The following is a 20,032-nucleotide window of genomic DNA, read 5'->3' as shown; positions in this document are numbered from 1 at the left end:
AAATATTTTTTTTTCTATCACCATCTGAAAAAGGATGGAAAGGCTTTCGTGGAAGTAATATTTGCAGATTAGTAAGTGCTGCATGATGAATTAAAAATTCATTTATTTGGGTTTTCTCATCTTCTTAATCAAGTCAATGTCATGTTTTTGAAAAGTAATACTTAAAATAGTTGTATAATTAAATAATACATTCTAATGATAAATAAAATTTGGAATAAGCATTGAATCCAATAATTTTCTTGCTTCTGAGGAGATATTTCATTGTGATATTTCAGTAATGGCAAATAATTCGCTCTTCTAACTCCTTAAAAGCTGTTATTGCTTGATGGCAAAGACTCTATTTCGTTTGACAAGGTTGCAATTTCTTTTTCCCTGTTGGACAAGAAGTTTCAGAAATAATTATTTGACTAGAAATTTGAAAATGGTAGATAAATATTACGCCACTAAAAATTTGAAAATAATAAGTAAATATTACGCCGAAAAACTTGAAATCGAAATTAATTGATAAAATAAGTTAGTAGATAAATATAATTAAATATATATTTAATATGAGATATGAATAAAAACAAATATAAATTAATATAAACAATATTTTTGAAAAATATATCCGGCATCTGCATTTTTTGGCTTGGGTGAGGGGGGGATTTGCTCTCTGCCCCCCCCCCGCTGCGTAAAATTAAAATCTTTTGTTTTTTTTATAAATAAATCAAGATGTTATTTTAATAATAAAGATAGTATTTAAAAAATTTTGTATCGTACTTAAACTATTTTATTTTGAAAAATAGTTAATGACTTTGTATTCTAAACTAATTATTAAAAATAATAGGCGGATAACTAAGTCAATTCAAAATCCCGACTGAAGGCCGGCCCGAATTTTTTTTAGCAATTTTTATATTTCTACCGCAATTTTCATATTTTTCCCGCAAAATACCAAATTTCTCCCGCAATTTGAAAATTTTGACCTGGCAACCTGAACATGATGCAGGTTAGGGTTAATAATATATTGTTGGTTCAGAATTGAGTGATCCACTTGCAGAATTGTTGTAACTGGGAAAAACGATTTCAAATATTACATTCCAATAATGACTAATTTAAGTTAAAAAAAATTGTAAGCTAAATCATATTACTGCTTCCTACTGAATTTCTCAAAATCAAAATGAAAGAAGAGTTGGACAGGTCCTCCGGAAAAAGAATCTAGATAAAAATTCTTAATATTGATAAAGAAACTTGTATCTTTTACAAAATATAAAAAAATAAGATAATTGTATCTTTTGCTAAATTAGAGTATCTTCAATACAAGATACTTTTAAATCATTGCCAATTAAATTAGAATAGTTTATAAAATACAGTTTTTATATTTATTTGTGAAGAACATAACAATATTTACAATAATTAATAAAATATTTAATGAGTTAATTATAATAATCAGGCATTTTAATATTAATATTAGCCCATTCTTAGCATAGAGGGGAAGGGAGACTAGTGTTTTTAATGGGAGTTAAATATTAATTTGCAAAAGAGTATTTAAAATAGATTCATTTTATAAGATAATGTAATTTCAAATAATTTAGCATTAGAGCTTTGCCGTTTTGGTGCACTTAACATTTTGGCATAACCCTTTGATTGGCGTTGATTAAGTTATTGCAGTATTATATTTTTAAAAAATTTCGTTAATGAGGATAATATATAATGTATTCGACTTTCTTTAATATTAAAATCTCCAGTTAAATGTTATTTCTATTATTGAACTCAGCAACATTTGTTTTATAAAAAATAAATCATCATTTTATTATTTGTATGGTGTTATTTAGCTTGATATACTCTGGTATACATTTAGGGCTTATTTAAAAGATTTTTTTTATCATCCAATTCAATCCATAAGTTTTTAATCTATGGACGTGATATTTATGCCAAATAACCTCATTATATTCGTATCATTGGAAAATAATTTCTTAAAATCTTTTTCTCATCTCATCTTGGGCAGCTTTTAATAAAGGTAGACAATATTGTAAACTTGAATTTTAAGATAACCTATGTCGCTTTTAACCTTATAAATAATATACTTTAATATAACAAAATCTGTGTTGAACCCTTTATCATTTTTTTGTACATTCAGGCTGTACATTGTCCTCAAATTTTTATTTAAAAAATATTTCCATCTAAAATTTTAAGATTGGGATTTGATTCAGGGAAACTTATTTCCATAATTTAAATTTCATTACTATTGTTAATCCTCCTACAAATTAAAAAATATTAAATAAAATTGGTAATGATATTCAATGGAGTTACATTTATATATAATCTTAACTTATTTTGTTGTAGTGTTGTTATTTTTTATATATCTATCTTAATGAGTTGTATATATTCCAGCTAAATTTGTGGTAAATATATTTAAAATATGGTGAAAATTAATATAAGATCCCCGAAGAAAATAAATGTACTGTGATATGTAAAATTTGACACATGTATATTAAAAAGAATATGTATCTTTTGACAATAAAATGAAAAAGATACATGATTGATACATGATTCTTTCCAGAATAAAGGATCCTAGATACAGATACTAGTATCTTATTAAAAATGTCAAAAAGATACTGAGTACAAAATCTTGTATCTTAGATACATGTATTTGCAGTACTGCCCAACTCTGAATACAAATAACTAGAAGAGATCTAAGCCCAACTGCATTCTTGAAAAATTTTAAAAATTAATTTTTCGGGTCAGGCTGGACAGTTTATATATAAAAAATTAGGCAGGACCTAGACCTAGGCACTGAAGCCTCAATTGAAGCTGATGGTTTAAAAAATTTTATTCACCTTCATTGACATGCTGATTTCACCGCCATCTAATGAATTAATGATGCACAATTTATTTAAAATTTTTTATATTACAGGGTTTCCCATTCAAAAAAGGAAAAACCCCAATCAAAAAAGGAAAAGTTTCAATCATAAAAGGAAAAGGTCCAATCAAAAAAGCAAAAGGGTCAATCATAAAAGGAAAAGGTTCAATCATAAAAGGATAGTCCCAAAGGATTAGGATAAAGTCTGAACAAAAAAGGAAAAGGTTCAATCAAAAAAGGAAAATTCCCATTTCAAAAAAGGAAAATCATAATTTTTTTTAAAAAAATATAAATTATTTTTCTTTCTTGTCAATTTTTCTTAAATTTTTATTTATTTTTGTTATTCCTTCTTATTTTATTTCTAACTTTTTCCGATTTCTTTATTTTATTCTTACTATATCTTTTCTCAATTTATTTTTCTCATTTTTGATAATTTTGTCTATAAAATGATAAATTTGCAATTATTTTTCTTCACCTCCTCTGTTCCATTTTTTTAAACAATTCTTTACATATTTTTCATCATACATACAATATTCTTTTTATGATTTTTTCTCTTATATTCTAATCTTTTACTACATTTCTAACCTTTTCAATCTCTTTAAGTCATTTTTAATCTTTATTTTTTTGACTTTTTCTTAATATTCTTGCTTCTCATTTTTATAATTCTTTGTAGGAATTTTTTTTACTTTATTTGAATATTTACTAATATATTTAATTTTCACTAAATTTTTGGCAGACAATTTTTTACATAACAAATTATTTAATTTGCTAAATTAAATTATTCGTTATAATGTATCTCTTTTATATTAAATAAGTTTGAAATGTATTACCAAACGATTTTAAAATATCGGTTATCGGCCAAATTACAAAATTTCCCGATCCGATATAAAATGGCATCTTTAACAAAAATAAAATGTTATAAAATTTTTAAAAAAGATTATATCTAAAATCATTTATTTTTATAAATAATATCGAAATCCATTTTTATGTACATTTTTTTAATAATAATTAATTAATAAACATTCTGCCATATTGTTATTTTTTTGCACATTCTATTTATAAAAGTGGGCGATAATTTCTTCAGAATCTGTTTTTAGTGAAGTTGGTGATTTTGACAGTTATCATCGCCGTAGGCTGACCTCTGATAAATTGGAAATTTTGGTATTTCTAAAAAAAAATCTTCGATATATTAATATAAAATATTATTAAATATTTATTTCAAATTTCATAATATATTTGTTTATTACTTATTATGTACTTATTATATAAAAGTGATTTAACATAAAAATATTTTATATAGTTTTAGAATTGCAATTGAATTTAATATAAACTATAACTGATCATTATAATATATTTAAATGACATAAGTTATGGTATAGTTAAATTATAGATGTTATACTAATAAAAGTATATTAAAAATTAAAACCATTGGTATCTTTGATATAGGATCGATAATTGGCCGATATCAATTTAATATAGGAAATATCGGATCGGATCGCCTCCAAAAAGTGGTGTCGGTACACCCCTATAAAATATAATCATTTTTAAATTCTTATTTTTAAAATTTTAATATTTATGCAAGACGCATTTTTACTTTTGAGCAAGTAAGTAATATTTTTATAGATATTTAAGACTATTCTTTAATTTATAAATAATTAAACGTAAAAATGAGGTAAATGTTATAGAATTTCAGTCTTTTTTGTCATTCATTCTATTTAACGAGTAAATATTTCAAAAAGAAAATTTTTTTGTTATAAAAAATAAAATTATGAAGATATGGGAAAAACAAGAGAAAAAAATATTAACAGTGAAACAAAAGCTCTAATAATTGACGCGTTAAAAATGGATAGTATCAAAAATATAGCATCATGTTTTAAAGTAAGCTATAAGACAGTGATAAATATTAAATACTCTCATGATCCCAAATATGGTTCACGTGCACGGAAGAAATTAAATCAAGAACAGGAAGAATATATATTAAATTGTATAAATTTGGATTGGACTTTATCCTTAAAAAGGTAATGAGAAATGATTAAAGAAAGATATGATGTGAATATCAAAAAATACAATATCAAGGTTACTCTCAGGATTTAGGTACAGCTTTAAAAGAGTATCACTAGAGAAAATACCGAATCAAATATAGAGATTCACAAAGAATACGCGAATTGGTTTGTAGATGTAGCCTATAAGAAAGAAATATTTATCGATGAGAGCGGATTTTCAATATCAATGAGGCGGTTATATGGATATTCACAAATAAATAAAAAGGCTATTAAAAATGTTCAAGAGATAGAAAATGATTATACTATCATTGCTGCTCTCACAATTGCAGGAATATTCAGATTCGAAGTTTTTGATGGCCACTGCAACGCTATATACTTTAGAAACCTTTTAAATGAAATATTAAATCATTTTGAAGAAGGAAACATGATGAATATGATTTTTGTGATGGACAATGTTCCACATCATTATCATACAATTAGGGAATCTATAGAAAGAAGAGGGCATACATTGAAATATTTACCACCTTACAGTCCTTATCATAATTCCATTGAAAATGTGTTTTTAATGGAAGGATTTTGTCAGAAATAAAAATTAATAACGAGGAAGAATGAATTTGTTTCATAGAGCATGAAGAAAGAGGGATATCTGAGGAAAATGCCAAAAATTATTTTAGAAATATGGAGACCTATATTTCAAAATGTAGAAGGGGAGAAATTATTAATGATTAGTATAAATTTTTGTTTCTTACTATTAAATATATATCGTAATTTTTTTTTTCTCTTTAGCTTTCACCTTTTCTGATGGTAAGCTCCCTTAACATCTCTCTCCACTTTATGTTATTCATACAATCTCTTTTATCTAATTTATACTTCTTTATATTGGCTCTAACTTTATGGCCCCATTGAAGTTTTGTGCCCATCACTTCCAAACTCTCAACCTTATTTCCTATGTAGTTCATAGGCCTTCTCATTGTGTGCCCATACCACCTAAGTCTGTTTACCATTAACTTAGTCTTAATGGGCACTACCTTTAAACTACTTAGTATTCTTGTACTGCGCACTTTATCCTTTCTTGTTACCCTCGCAATCATCCTCAGCATTCTCATCTCCATAGTCTGTAGACTTCTCTCGTCTGATTCTTTGGTTGGCCATGTTTCTGAACTATATAGAGTTGGTTGTACTATGGAACTGTAAATTTTCCTTTTAATTTGTGTGGGATTCTTTTGTCAAAGAGCACTCCAGATAAAGATTTCCACTTTAACCACCCTTGATTAATTTTACTCTTTATCTCTTTCTCTATTGTGCCGTTTGTTTGTATAGTGGAGCCCAAATATTTGCAGCTTTTAATTGCCGATATCTGTCATTCATTTATATCAATACTCTCTGTTTCATCTCCTATCACCATATAATCCATCTTTTCTCTATTTACTTTTAGTCCGTGCTTTTCTAGGATATTTATCCAACTCACTAAACTTTCTTTCATTTCATCCTTGGATTCGGCACACAATATCATCTGCAAATATCATATTCCACGGGACTATTTGAGGTATAGACTGTGCTAATACATCTATTACTTTAATAAAGAGAAGTGGGCTGAGAGCCGACCCTTGATGAACTCCTTCGGCTATTGTGAAGCCTGCTGAAGTACCTGTTGTGTTACGGACCATTGTTGTATGGCCCATATACATATCCTGTATTATTCTTATATATTTTTCGGGAAGTTTTTGTGGCGTAGCGCCCACTAGATAAGTTTTCTTGGGATTCTATCGAAGACCTTTTCTAGATCGAGAAAGATCATGTGTAGCTTTTTGTTCTTTTCCCTTAATTTTTCACTCATTTGCTTAATTGCGTGGATAGCATCATTTGTTGAACTTCCAGGCATAAAGCCAAACTGAGTCTCTCCTATTTCGATTATGTCTCTTAAGCTTTTTTCGTATAGATTTAGACAGTGTGACATAAGTTTTATATTTCTGTAATTTTGACAATTGTGTGGATTCCCTTTATTTTTAAAGATAGGAACTAGATATCTATGCCTCTATTTTTGGGGAACCTCTTCATTTCCAAGTATTTTATTGTATAGATTTGTGAGGAAATGTATTCCATCATCTCCTAATGCTTTAAGGCTTTCTATTGGAATATCATCTGGACCCCTAGCTTTGTTGTTTTTCATATGCTTGAGGCATATGATTATCTCTTGTTCTGTTATTGGTTGTACAAGGTTTTGACATGGGGAGTGTTCATCTAAATGTAGTATGTGGGGATTAAAGTTGAGAAGCTCCTAAAAATATTCTTTCCATCTATTCATTATTTCTTTTTCCTTTATTATCAATTTCCCATCTTTATTTTTGGTTATTTTCGGAGCTCCGTTTATATCCCTAGAGTTCTTTTCTCGCTGTTTGGCTAATCTGTATATTTTATTTTGCCCTTCTTTGGTATGTAGTTCTTCATACATGTCATCGTATGCCATAGCTTTGGCCCTAGCCACCGCCTTTGTAGCTATTCTATTGGATTTTTTGTAATTTGTCTTTTCATCTGGATTTTTGGATTTGTACCATATTTTATATAGGGCTTTTTTCTCCTTTATAGTGGTTTGTACCTCTTCATTCCACCATTATAGTTCTTTGTATGATTTGTTGTCTCCCCTTGTCAAGCCTAGTGTCGATTTGGCAGTGTCTATTAATCTGGATGAAAGGTCTGTCCAAGGAATCTATTGTTTCAATGTTTGCATTGAATGCAAAGGCATCTGTCATTGTTTTTAATTTACCCCATTTGATGCATAGTTCCAGTTTTATCTTTTTTTGAGTGGATTTATTTATGTGTAAATCCATGACCAGTAGCTTGTGTTGTGCGGCTATATCTTCTCCTGGGATGACTTTGCGGTCTATTACATCTTTTAATCTTCTGCGAGAGATTAGCATGTAATCTATCTGTGTTTTCCTTGTACCACATTCATATATTATTAAATGACTGTCTTTTTTCCTGTAGTAGGTGTTGGTTAAGAGGCATACGCAAATTTCAGTACATGCTCTCTTTCATCATTTCTTTCTCCGTATCCAAAACCACCATGATGCCTTTTGTAGATATCTCTTGCCTTTTCCACATGCGCATTTAAGTCACCACCTATTATGACTAAGTCATCCTTAGGAATTTCCATTACATCTTCATCAAGGACAAGGATAGCTCTAAAGTCATCTTTCTTCTCTTCTTTGCAACCAGTTTGAGGAGCATATACCGAAAGGATGTGTAGTATTGATTGACCAATGCAGAGTTTTATCTTTATTAGTCTATCAGAGATCCTGTTGACTTCTACTACAGGAGGTTAGATCTTGACTGAGGATGATGCCGACACCATTCCTATTACTAATAATTCCATTATAGTACAATTTATATCCATCTCCAATCATTAGTCTTCTGACCTTTCCATTTCGTCTCTTGTATGCAAGCCATATTTCCATTTGTTTCCTTCATTTTGTTTATTAGACAAGTATCCTTAGCACCCGGCTGTCCAGGCCTGTAGGTGACCGGGGTGTCATCTCTAAGCTCCAAAATTCATCTTACCATATGTCTTTACACATCAGTCATCGAAAAAAAACTTGAAAGTTTTTATGCTCCTTACCAGGATTGAACCAGCGTCCTCTTCGTCCTTCTGTTTCCAAGCATACATCTAACCCATTAGGTCATAGAATTTTTTTTATTTTACATATCAAATTATTTAGTTACAATTAAGATTCTAATAAAAAAATATTGTCTGCCAAAAATTTAGTGAAAATTAAATATAATTCCTAAAAAGAATTATCAAAAATGAGAAGAAAGAATATTAAGAAAAGGTCAAAAAAATAAAGATTAAAAATGACTTAAAGAAATTGGAAAGGTTAGAAATGTATGTATAAAAGATTACAATATAAAGAGAAAAAATGAGAAAAAGAATATTGTATGTATGATGAAAAATATGTAAAGAATTGTTTAAAAAAATGGAGCAGAGAGGTGAAGAAAAATATAAAAACAAAAAGAATAATTTTCAGCTGGCTACTTTTGAAAAACTTTATAATGAATAAAAAATGGCAAATAATAGAATGAATAAATAGTACATGTAAAAATTATATAAAAAAAATGTTTATAGTATTTAATAATTTAAAAATAAGGGAATTTAAATAAAGAAAACGGTACAAACGATGCACTCCTGTAAAATAAAGGGTTATCGCCATTCTTTGTGGGTTAAAATATGCAAAGTTGGCTTTACTTTTTAACATTAGGGTATTTATTTGGACTCTTTGTAGCATTATTAAATAAAAATGTATCTGGGATAAAAAATTTAACCGAATAGTTGATGTTTACCTGAAATATATTGACGATATGAAGACTTATCAGTTGAGTCATGATTGTTCCAAAATACTTGCAACAGATCAAGATAAGTTATTTTGCTAGGATCATAGTACAATTCGATACTTTCTATATAGTCCCCGCTAAATATATTTTTTAGAAGTAATGAAATTAAAAAATAATAATCATATGATTTTAGGCCACTTATGATATTGCCTATCCTTTTAATTTTTGCCGATATCATGGACCGATATCAAATTATTTAACCTATAAGGTCAGTTGAGTCTTTCTATGCAATTTTGCACAAAAAAATTCTATAACTTTTCATAAAAATTGTTAGTTAGCAATTACCTTTTGATATATGATATATCGGTTCGGTTAAGGTTCCAGGAAGAAAAAATGATAAAGGTTTAAGTTTGGTTCAGGATTATAATTTTATAAAGGTTCAAGTTTTAAAACGTTTAATAATGTTAACAAAGTTTCAATAATTATTTTAAATATATTTTATTTATTTTTTATATATAATAATGGCGATTTACAATATTCGAGCCTTCATATATTTTATCTTAAAATTTTCTTCTTTTCTTCATTTTAAAAAGTTTGTAGTAAACTTTAATATTTTTCATTTCCTTCCATAATTTAATCATTATAAATTGAGAATTCCTAATTAAAAGGTAAATATTAATAATCTTATTTCTGTATATCATTTATGATATTATAGTTTACTTTTATTTTTAAGAATGCCTTTAAATTATGTTATAAGTAAACGTGGATCAAAACAACTTGTTCATGATTGATCATATTCAGGAAAGAGAGAATCATAAATCAAAAAATAATGTGTAAAGTCTTATAAATTTTTGGAAGGTAGACCTACCCGTTGTAAAGGGTAGTGCCATACATTAAATCAAGAAATAATTCTTCATATAGATAATCATAATCATGTGTTAGATGGTACTGAAGTCTTAAAAACCGAATGCTAAATATTATTAAAATACGTGCCATTGAGGTGACCATAAAAACATTTAAATATTACTTTATCGTGTTGCAACAGGAAATCCTCTATATACACCTCAAAAAATTATAAGCATTGACATAGCAGAGTGTTCCCTATCCCATCATGCTGCCGAACCATTCAGCGGGCTAGATCGCTTATAAGTTCTACATTACCTATCCCGACAAACAGTTATGATCTAAATTTACTACCCGATAGCTATAGAATAACATGTTCGGAGGCCATTCCTTCAATATGATAGCAATCATTTGCAACCAGCTGTCAAGAATTTTAATATTCGCCATCGCCCAAAGCCTTACATTGATGGCGGAAAGCAGTCACTTATGCAGATGGTACGTTTATTTTTCACTAACTTTGGACCTTCAATGTCCTATATTATAAAACGGTTGTACCCACAATATTTGCGCTATTACCGAATAAATTTAATATTCGCCACCGCCCAAAGCCTTACATTGATGGCGGAAAGCAGTCACTGGTAATCTGTAGAACATGCATGAATAGGGTTCATGATAATGATAAGGTAAATATTGGTAATGGAGCTACTCTGGAAAAAGTGGGAAAGGTCTATTATTTGGGTGACATACTTTTAAACGCAGATGTATGTTTTGATTCAGTTGCTGTTGCATTAGTAAGATATGCATGGAAAATGTTTTGAGAGATGTATTCTACAGATAAGAAAATATCTCTGAAGCTGAAAGGAAAAGTTTATGTAAGCAGTGTGAGAAGCTGTATAGTTTACGGTGGCGAAATATGAGTAATAAAAGTGGTGCATGAATAGAAGCTGGAAAGAAAGGAGAAGAGAATAGTCGGATGGATGTGTGAGGTGTCAGAGAGAGAAAAACAAGCAACGAATTGAGGTAAAGAATTGGCATAGAAGCGATTGGAGTTATAATGAGAAGAAGTAAACTGAGATAGGGTACGTTGAACTAAAAACGAAGGATGATTGAGTTAAGAGATATTCTTCGTTGGAAGTAATAAGATAGGCCTCGAGGAAGACCAACGAAGATGCGGATGAAAAGTAATCGAATGATATGAAAACAATTTGTTTTACAATTAACAACGCCCATGATAGTAAAAAGTTGAGAAAAGGGATCAGAGGGGAAACTGGCTTACCCTGGTAAACCTACCTGGAAAACCGCCAATAAACGATAAAGAATATGTAGCCACTTTATCTTTGCAAAAGTAGTAATCATTGATTATTTTTTACTAAAAATATAAAATTGGATAATAAAATATATAAAGATCACTTTTTCAGAGACTTGACTCTCTATATTTTTTCCCCCCGTTCCATTACAGTTTCTTCAAAACAAAAAGGAACCTTAAATTAGACAAGCATCAAGAATAATATTTGTACGATTTTAATTTAAGTAAAGAATTAGAGTTCCTAGCGGTCTCACCTGAGGAATTCAAATATATATTATTATAACATTTTAAAACTGGTTTATTATATATTGCATAGATAGAAACAAAAACATATCGAAAATAATTAATAAATTTTTATGTAAAATTTAATTTTAGGCGATTGAATCCGATTGTCCATGATTAGACTACAAAAATGTTAATATATTATTTAAAAAATTAGAAAAGTCCCATAGGTCTTCAGATATAGAGTAGTCAATTTGGAATGCGAAATTGAGCTAAAGTAATGTAAAGGTATGCTAAAACCAGATTTGAATAAAAAAAAACAAATTTATCGGCCCCAATAACGTTTAACACTTTTTATATTTAAAAAAGTCACATATATATTGATAATTCACCAATAAACCTGATTGTAGAATATTTTTTTATCTATTAATTTCAAGAAATATTAATGAAAAAAGAGAAATTATGGTCATTGGCAATAATTTTTATTAAAGATGCAGTTTCAAAAGTTATAAAAATTAAATTTAAACTAGATCATATTTTTCAAAACTTATTTGAAAATGAAATATAGTGAATAGTTATATTAAGAAAAAATGTTTCTCTCCCATCCTACTTTTATCTCATGCGACCGAATCTCTTAAAAAAATATAATTACTCAGGAAGCAAAATTCCGTGAGTTCAGAACAAAAATGTTACTTATTATTCTCTCTTCTATCTTTTCGGTAGATAATGTTCCAGACTTTGGGAAAAAGAGAATAGAACTTCGTAGACTTCCAGTTCTAACCATAAAAAATTGCATGGTCCCTGTTACAGGTTTAGCTCGGCTTACTTTTCTCACTCACTCCCTTCATATTTAAACAAGATATTATTTATACATAATTATTATAATATAATAAAATTATTAAATTTATGATATATAAATTTTATTTGGCAAAAGTTATTTCGAATAAATTGTTAATTTTAATATTCATACATACAAAAGATTAAATTTAAAAATCGAAAATAATTTTTTAAGGTAAAAAATTTCGTAATCCACGGTATATATAAACAACAGCGTGAAAATAGGCGCGTCGTCGATAGTTAAAGTAAGATGCCGCCACCAATTTTTGATCGGTTCATATAAAAAAATTAATTAATAAAATTTTAATTATTTGCATTTATAATAATAATAAAATTATTTTTAGTTAAAAATAATAATTTTTTATAATGGCAGAAATCTCCCAATATGGACCTTAATTCTCGTTTAAGATCCACTAAATTTTCCAAAATGATAATTGAATCCGGGATCGTAATTTTTTAACTGCTCTAGTCCGGTTCTGGCCAATCTATAGAGCCTTACCAAAGAAATAAACATTAGTATACACGAATTGAAATCCTATTACTTATTTTTTTTTTAAATATGCTAATGAAAAAATTGGGGGCGGCGCCTTACTTTAAAACTATAGACAATCATCTGTACGCCAATTTTTTGCAGAGAAAATAAAGTAAAAAATAAAATATTTACGAATAATTCAAAATATGTTTTTTAAAATACATATTCGAAGTACTATTCGTAAAATACGAATCGAATAATTCGTTTTAAAGCCTAACTAAAATTAATAATTTACTTTAAACAAATTTTGCCAAAAATCCATATATTATAAATTTAAATTATATTAAAATTATAATTATACATGCATACAAATTATTTTGTTAAAATATGAAGGGCACTTTGAGTGAGGAAGGTAAGCCTAACCCGGGACGCATGTAATTTTTTAAAGCTAGAACTGAAGGCCTGCAAAGTTCTAATGTCTTTTTCCAAAAGTCTAAAGTTGTACCTGAAAGAGATAGTGGAGAAAATAATAAATCACATTCTTGTTCTAATCTCTTTCAGAATATCTTTTTTGCATGAGTATTGGATGAAAGTTTATCCACTTATAAATTTGCTTCAGAATAACATTTTTTTTAAATTTTAATACGTATTCTATATCTTTATAAGGCAAAATTCGGTCGAATAATGTTATAAAAATGGAATGGGAGTGAATATTTATTTGAGATGACTATCCATATTTATTTTTTGCAAATGAGGGTTTAATAACAAAACTAATCACAAATAAATTTCGGCTCAAAAGTCGGCTTGAGCTAATTCCTGAGTCGGTTTGAACCAACGGCTTGAGCCAACTCCTGAACCGGCTTATTAATTTCATGTTATCAAAATTTCCACCAAATTAAGTCTAAAATCCCTGAAGCCGAATTCAGGTCCAGAACTATTCTTAGTTTCGACATTAATATTCTTATTATAATTTTTGTTCACATTAATCAGTAACCCAAAATTTAGCAATTTACCAGACATTTGTGTTAGCCGTTTATAAAAGACTCAAATGGAGTCGTTTTACATAATACATGTAAAAAACAAATATCATATTTACTTATAAATAAAAAAATTGAGCCGACCGAGTCGGCACATGCGGCCCCTTGATCGGCTTGAGTCGGAGCCGTTTTTTATGACTACAACTCGAATTGCAAGTAGTAATTGTCCTAGTTTTGTATAAAATTACAATTTTTTAATTATAGACCTTAATCAACAATAATGCTTATTGTTGATTGGTAGGATTTTAAACAAAGTATAATAATAAATAATAATATTTATATTTTATTTGGCTTATATTTTTTTGAAAATTTTAATTTTCATGGATTTTAATTGTATTCGAAAAAATGGTAAAAATAAAATATTGAAATTAGAAAAAAGATTTTAATTTTATATTTTATTTATTTTGGATTAATTGTTATAAGAAAATTGAGTTTAAGTTGAATCTTAGATATTTAAGTTTTCTTATTTTATTTTAATTATAGTATTAAAGTGTTGAGTGATAAATTGAGACTTAGAAAGTAAGAACTTTTAAAAACTATTTCGATGCAACTAGCTTTGTTTCCTCGGATCTCAATGATGTTTTATTAAACTTATTTTCGTCTTTTTTATAATTGTTTACTTAATTTATTTATTCTTCTTTAAATGTCATTTTAATTTTTTTAATGTTATTTTAATATCGATATATAAAATTTTGAAATCGATAAGGCGAACGATGGATCGAATCTTTTGGGGTGATATGAAAATATCCTATGTGATCAATATATATTCTCACTGCTACGAAATTATCTAAAAATATTATTGGGAATAAATAAAATTTAACAGAGAATTTCAAGATTTTCCTGATATCCGTATTAAAATTATTCGAAGGAAAATAGTATTTGATATACAAATATATAAATTATTATCTCAAATTCTGAATAAAAAAAAAGGGGATAACGGGAAAATAAAATAAATAATACTCCAAAATTTGGAAACTATATTACCAAGGTAAAATAATATAAATTAATTTTAAAAATAATTTGATACAAAATGTTGGAAATATAAAATGCCAGCTCTCTTCACTTTCGTAGATTTTAGTAGAGCATTTGATAGCGTAAATCATGATGCCCTGTGGAGAACACTTTTGGAATGCGGGATTGAATCTAATGTTATCTACATTCTAAAGAATCACTATTCTAATTTAATCTAATATATTATCCTAATAATCTTCGGCTCTATGTGAGCGGTTATTTCTAGTAGGGACAGATATGATAATGAAGAATGAAATGTTTTTGAAGAAAGAAGCAATTAGAAAACTTCATGGTTGAAACTGACTGTTGTCGGAGTCGGACTTAGCATGAACATTCAACAAATCAAATCGAATATCTACAAATAGGAATATCAAATTATTCTATTCATATTTTTATAGATCTAGAGACTGGAGTTGGTGAGTTACCGCACTTTTCAAAAGCATTTTTATATCATAATAGTATAATATTTTTAAGATTGTGATTAATTTTTCAAAAAAAGATAATTAATGGGCTGAGATCAAATTCTAACCTACAATCTTATATTAATTAATTATTTTTTATAGAATATTTTGAAATTTTTGATTACCATGGATTAAAACTATATTTATAATAAAAACATTAAAAAAATTATGTAGTTTGGAAATATTTTTAGATCAAAATATTCACTACACTATGAATATTTTAAAAATTCGCCCCTCTGTGGAAAATATCCTGCGGACGTCTCTGCCAATAGACAAAAAAATTAATAAAATTGGAAAAAATTAGTCTAAATATTTTTAAAATTTAATGTTGATGTAAAAAATAAATTGTTACATGCTTTTGTACGTCGGTAGATCAGGTTCGGATCCACCAGTATAACCAACCTTAGTACGCATGATTCCTTTGATAGATCCAAATAACGAATCAGGTCCCCAAAAGCATCCCATCGAAAGAGTGGCCACTTTAGTCTTACATCTGGGGTCAGGTATTGGTTTGAACTTAGACAGCTTTAAAAAAGTTTAAATCTATAGTTTATAGTAAAAAAAATTTGGATAAAATGAATATAGAAAAATTTAATTTAATCAAAAAATCATTATAAGCATAATAAAACTACATAATAAATAGATAAATTTTAGCCAGAGTTTCCAACCGAACCTATATAATTTGATATTTTTAATGAATCTGAACCAAACCTTTTTGAAAAATTTAGAGATAACCAAATCATTATAAGTATAATAAAACTACTAGACAAATAGATAGGTTTTAGCCAGTTTCCATCCGAACCGATATAATTTGATATTTTTAATGAATCTGAACCAAACCTACTTGAAAAAATTTAGAGATAACCTAACCTTTGAACTTTATAAACCGGTTTAAACAAATATAGGTATTTATTTTATAAATATAAATTTATGTAATTTAAATCTATAATATATATAAAAGCCGTGTCACAGTCACAGTGTCTCAATTTATAATATATATTTAAAAAATGGTGAATTTTGAAAATGGCCTAATCGGCAAGATCGTAGCTTATAAATCTGATGGCTTTGGGTTAGAATCCCAGCAAAAAAAATTTTTTTCATAAAAATACATTTTCTAAAAATTTTGCATTGTAATCTTTATTTTAAAAAATTATTATTATTTTTCTTTCAAATTATTGTTATATTTATTTGAAGAAGAAGGTGGGGGAAGGGGATGTAGGGGAAATTTTTTGGCTTAGGCAAGGGCCCTGCCCTTAATCGCCACTTTTACGCCCTAAAAAGCTAATGCCATCACTTATCTATACCTAGCTTTGGTGGAAGGGTAGCTTGCATACTGAAGAGTGAAGAGAATTTGATATTTATATAGATTCGAGAATATTTTTATAAAGAACCACAAGGTCTAATAATATTTCAAGGGACTTAAAAATTGTTGATAAAGGTATGTAAAATTTTAGGAATCAATAAAAAATATTTAAATAAATAAAAAGCCTGATAAGCTAAATGTATCAAAATATTTTTCATTCTATTGAATTTGACAGAAATTCATCTCTGAAATGAAATATAGCACTTTCACCTCCAATGGGTAAACCTAGGTGGGTAAAGCTAGAAGGGTGTGATAAATTAATTTTAAAATAATTTTTCTTTTAAAATTTATTAAATTAAAATTTTGTTTAAGGATAGGCAAAAATAATATAATTTCCCGTCCAAATAGATTTTCTTTTCTTAAATTGTTATATTGCTGGGTTTCATAATTTTGTAACCAAATTCAATTAATAAACCTATTTTTTATATTATATTTCTTTACCTTTAGCACAATATATTCCATATTTTTTGCCCTCAAGTTGCTGGTAATATTTATGAAATTTCATACAAATGTATTTTTTTTTTAAATTTTACTAAATTAAATCATAGAATTTAGTAAAAACGTCAAAGACTTAGATTATTTTAGAATTAAATAATTTTTGAATAAACTACTAAATTAATAATCATTAAATAAATAAGAAAAATTTTCAGGTCCGACCCGGATTTTTTAAAAATATATTATAATTATTTTTGATTTTTATAGCTAATAATAGCGATTTCAAATATTTGGTAATAAAATATACGGCTTGGCCCTGATATTTTTTTAAAAAAAATTTCAGGCCCGGCCTGAGTATATTTTGTCCCGGCCTGTGTACCCGGAATATATTCTATTTTTCGATATTTTTTTAGGTTTAATTATTTTTTTATATAAATAAATTGTATATTTTTTAAACTAAGTGATTATAATTATTACTAGTAGATAGCCCGTCAAAAATGACGGGGAATGAAAATTTTCTTCTTACTTTTATGCATGTTACCTTTATTTGAAAATATCCAATTTTTATTCTTCTTACCCCCAATCCCTTCAGGCCAGGTTTAATCCATTAAAACTAAGTGATATGGTTTGAGCATAAATAAATTTAAAGCATTTACTTGATAATACCAATATTATTTGTTAAATATTACTGATTACTTATACCTAATATTTAATATAAAAAATATTCACAGGCAAAGTCCAAAGCCATATTAATTATGAAAAATTCTTCCGAGCCCAATGAAAGATCATAATAATTTTGGTAGTGTTAAGAACTGAAATAAAATATTTTAATAATCATAATGAATTTAAAAATACAATCAAAATTCAGACTTTCATGGGTTTTGGTTTTTTGATGGTCAAGTCCAGGCCTGCAAAAAAATTTGTTTTGGGTCAATGTCTGACCTATAATTAATAATAAAAAAATTCTCAAGCGTCCAAGCTAATTTTGAAAAATTTTTCCCAAGCCGAGCCCAATATAATTTAGAAAAATATTTTCCAAGCCCAGCCCAACCCTTAATAATTTTATTAAAAAATTTTCTCAAACCTGGCCAACCGATAGTAATTTAAAAATTTTTCCCAAGCCTGGAGATAGGTAAATTGCTAAAAACCATATCTATTTTTTTAGTCTATTTTAACCCAGCTCACCCCAACCTAGGCCAACCCATTAAGACTAAGAGTGAATACTATTTTTTTGAATAAAAATATATTTAAATTAGTTTTACCTGAGGGCCATATAAATATTCTGTGTTAAATATTACACCTATGCCTAATATTAAAAAAATTCCTAAGCCAGGTCCTCGCACTTGGTTTTCTCAAACCCGCAAAAGACCATAATAATTTTGATAGTTGAGGACTGTAATAAAATATATAAAAAGTCACAATGCATTTAAAAATACAATAAGAATATGATTGCATGGGCCTTGGTTGATCAGGCTTTGCCATGTCTTCAAAAAAAAATTTCAGGCCAATTTCTAGCCCATATTTAAAATTAAAAAATTTACAGGAATCTTAGACTATAATAATTATGAAAAATGTTTCTCAAGCTATGTCCAAGTCCATATTAATGGTGAAAAATATTTCCCAAGCCCAAGAAAACCCAAATAATTTATTTTGCCAGAAAAATAGGTCTGATGTAAGGGGTTTATAAGAATTAAATCCGTCTAATTTCAAAATTATCATCAAGAAGGGTGAATATCTGATTTACCTATGATTCGTGAAATTCATGAATACATGTTAAAGTACCATTCTGAATATGTTCATCCTAATTTAAATTTTAAACAAACCAAATGATTTATTACTTATTTACAAAATATAAAATTAAATTTAAGAAATTGTTATTAAATTACAATAGAAAAAATAAAAAGATATGTATAAGTTAACAAATAATAGGAAGTAAACTTCATCATTGTCAAATTTTTACCCTTCAACCCATGGCTTTTTGATCAGGCCTGGCTATGATTGCAAAAAAAATTTCAGACAAATCTATAACCCATAATTAATATTCAAAAATCTTAAAGCACCTCTATTTTAAATTTTATTCAATATGATTTCCATCACATATTTAAATTTTGATATTTCTAATACATACTCACAGTATACATTCCACCAGTTTTACCTCTTTTACTCTTAAATTTTAATATTTATATAAAATTTATTAATAAAGTATATTTAATACTATACACACAAACTAAATAATTACCCTTCAACATCTATATAATTATTATTTTAAATTTAATTATATTCAAGGTCCATGCGTGAAACTTTAAATATATATATAATTAATATTTTAAATTTATTTATATTCAAATTGGTGCATACGGTAAAGCAGAGGCTCGGGTTCGATTCTCGTAGAGAGCAAAAAATTAACATTACAATATATAGTCTCCTTAAATTTAAAATACATTAGTACGAAAACGATCGTGTTATGATTATGGAGATTATTGCACATATTGGAATTATCTAATATAGGAATATTAGATAATTCCAATATGTGCAAAATTTTACCTACAGGTCTCTGTATTAATTGGCTTTACCAACTAAGTTTGTAAATATATTACAATAAAATAATTTAACAGCAAAATGTTTATCACAATTTGAATATTTTCTTATAATTCCAATATGTGCAAAATTTTACCTACAGGTCTCTGTAATAAATGTCTTTGCTTTACAAACTATAGTAAGTAGATTACAATAAAATAATTGGACAGTAAATTATTACTTACCATAATTTGGAAATTTTCTTATCAAATAATAAATGAAAATTAACGGCAAAATTTAAAAAATAAAAAATGATTGTTAATTTAAATTAAATATATATGATATCGTAATAAAAAGTTG

The 20,032-nt window shown here is 27.5% G+C and overlaps 1 protein-coding gene across 1 annotated transcript in view; it reads right to left on the bottom strand.

Moving 5' to 3' along the window:
- LOC135923120 (peptide methionine sulfoxide reductase-like) overlaps window positions 1-20,032 on the bottom strand; it is a 43,143-nt gene that overhangs the window by 5,042 nt on the left and 18,069 nt on the right. The window contains exons 2-3 of the mRNA XM_065457698.1: window positions 15,710-15,882; window positions 9,178-9,305 (exon numbers count right to left, since the gene is read on the bottom strand). Coding sequence (XP_065313770.1) covers window positions 9,178-9,305; window positions 15,710-15,882 — 301 coding nt within the window. The remainder of the gene's footprint in view (window positions 1-9,177; window positions 9,306-15,709; window positions 15,883-20,032) is intronic.

Source organism: Gordionus sp. m RMFG-2023, chromosome 2 (assembly GCF_954871325.1).
Source record: "Gordionus sp. m RMFG-2023 chromosome 2, tfGorSpeb1-WG-v2, whole genome shotgun sequence".
Taxonomy (NCBI): domain Eukaryota; kingdom Metazoa; phylum Nematomorpha; class Gordioida; order Chordodea; family Parachordodidae; genus Gordionus; species Gordionus sp. m RMFG-2023.
The sequence above is the reverse complement of the archived record's forward strand: the minus strand, read 5'-3'. Positions and strand labels throughout refer to the sequence as shown.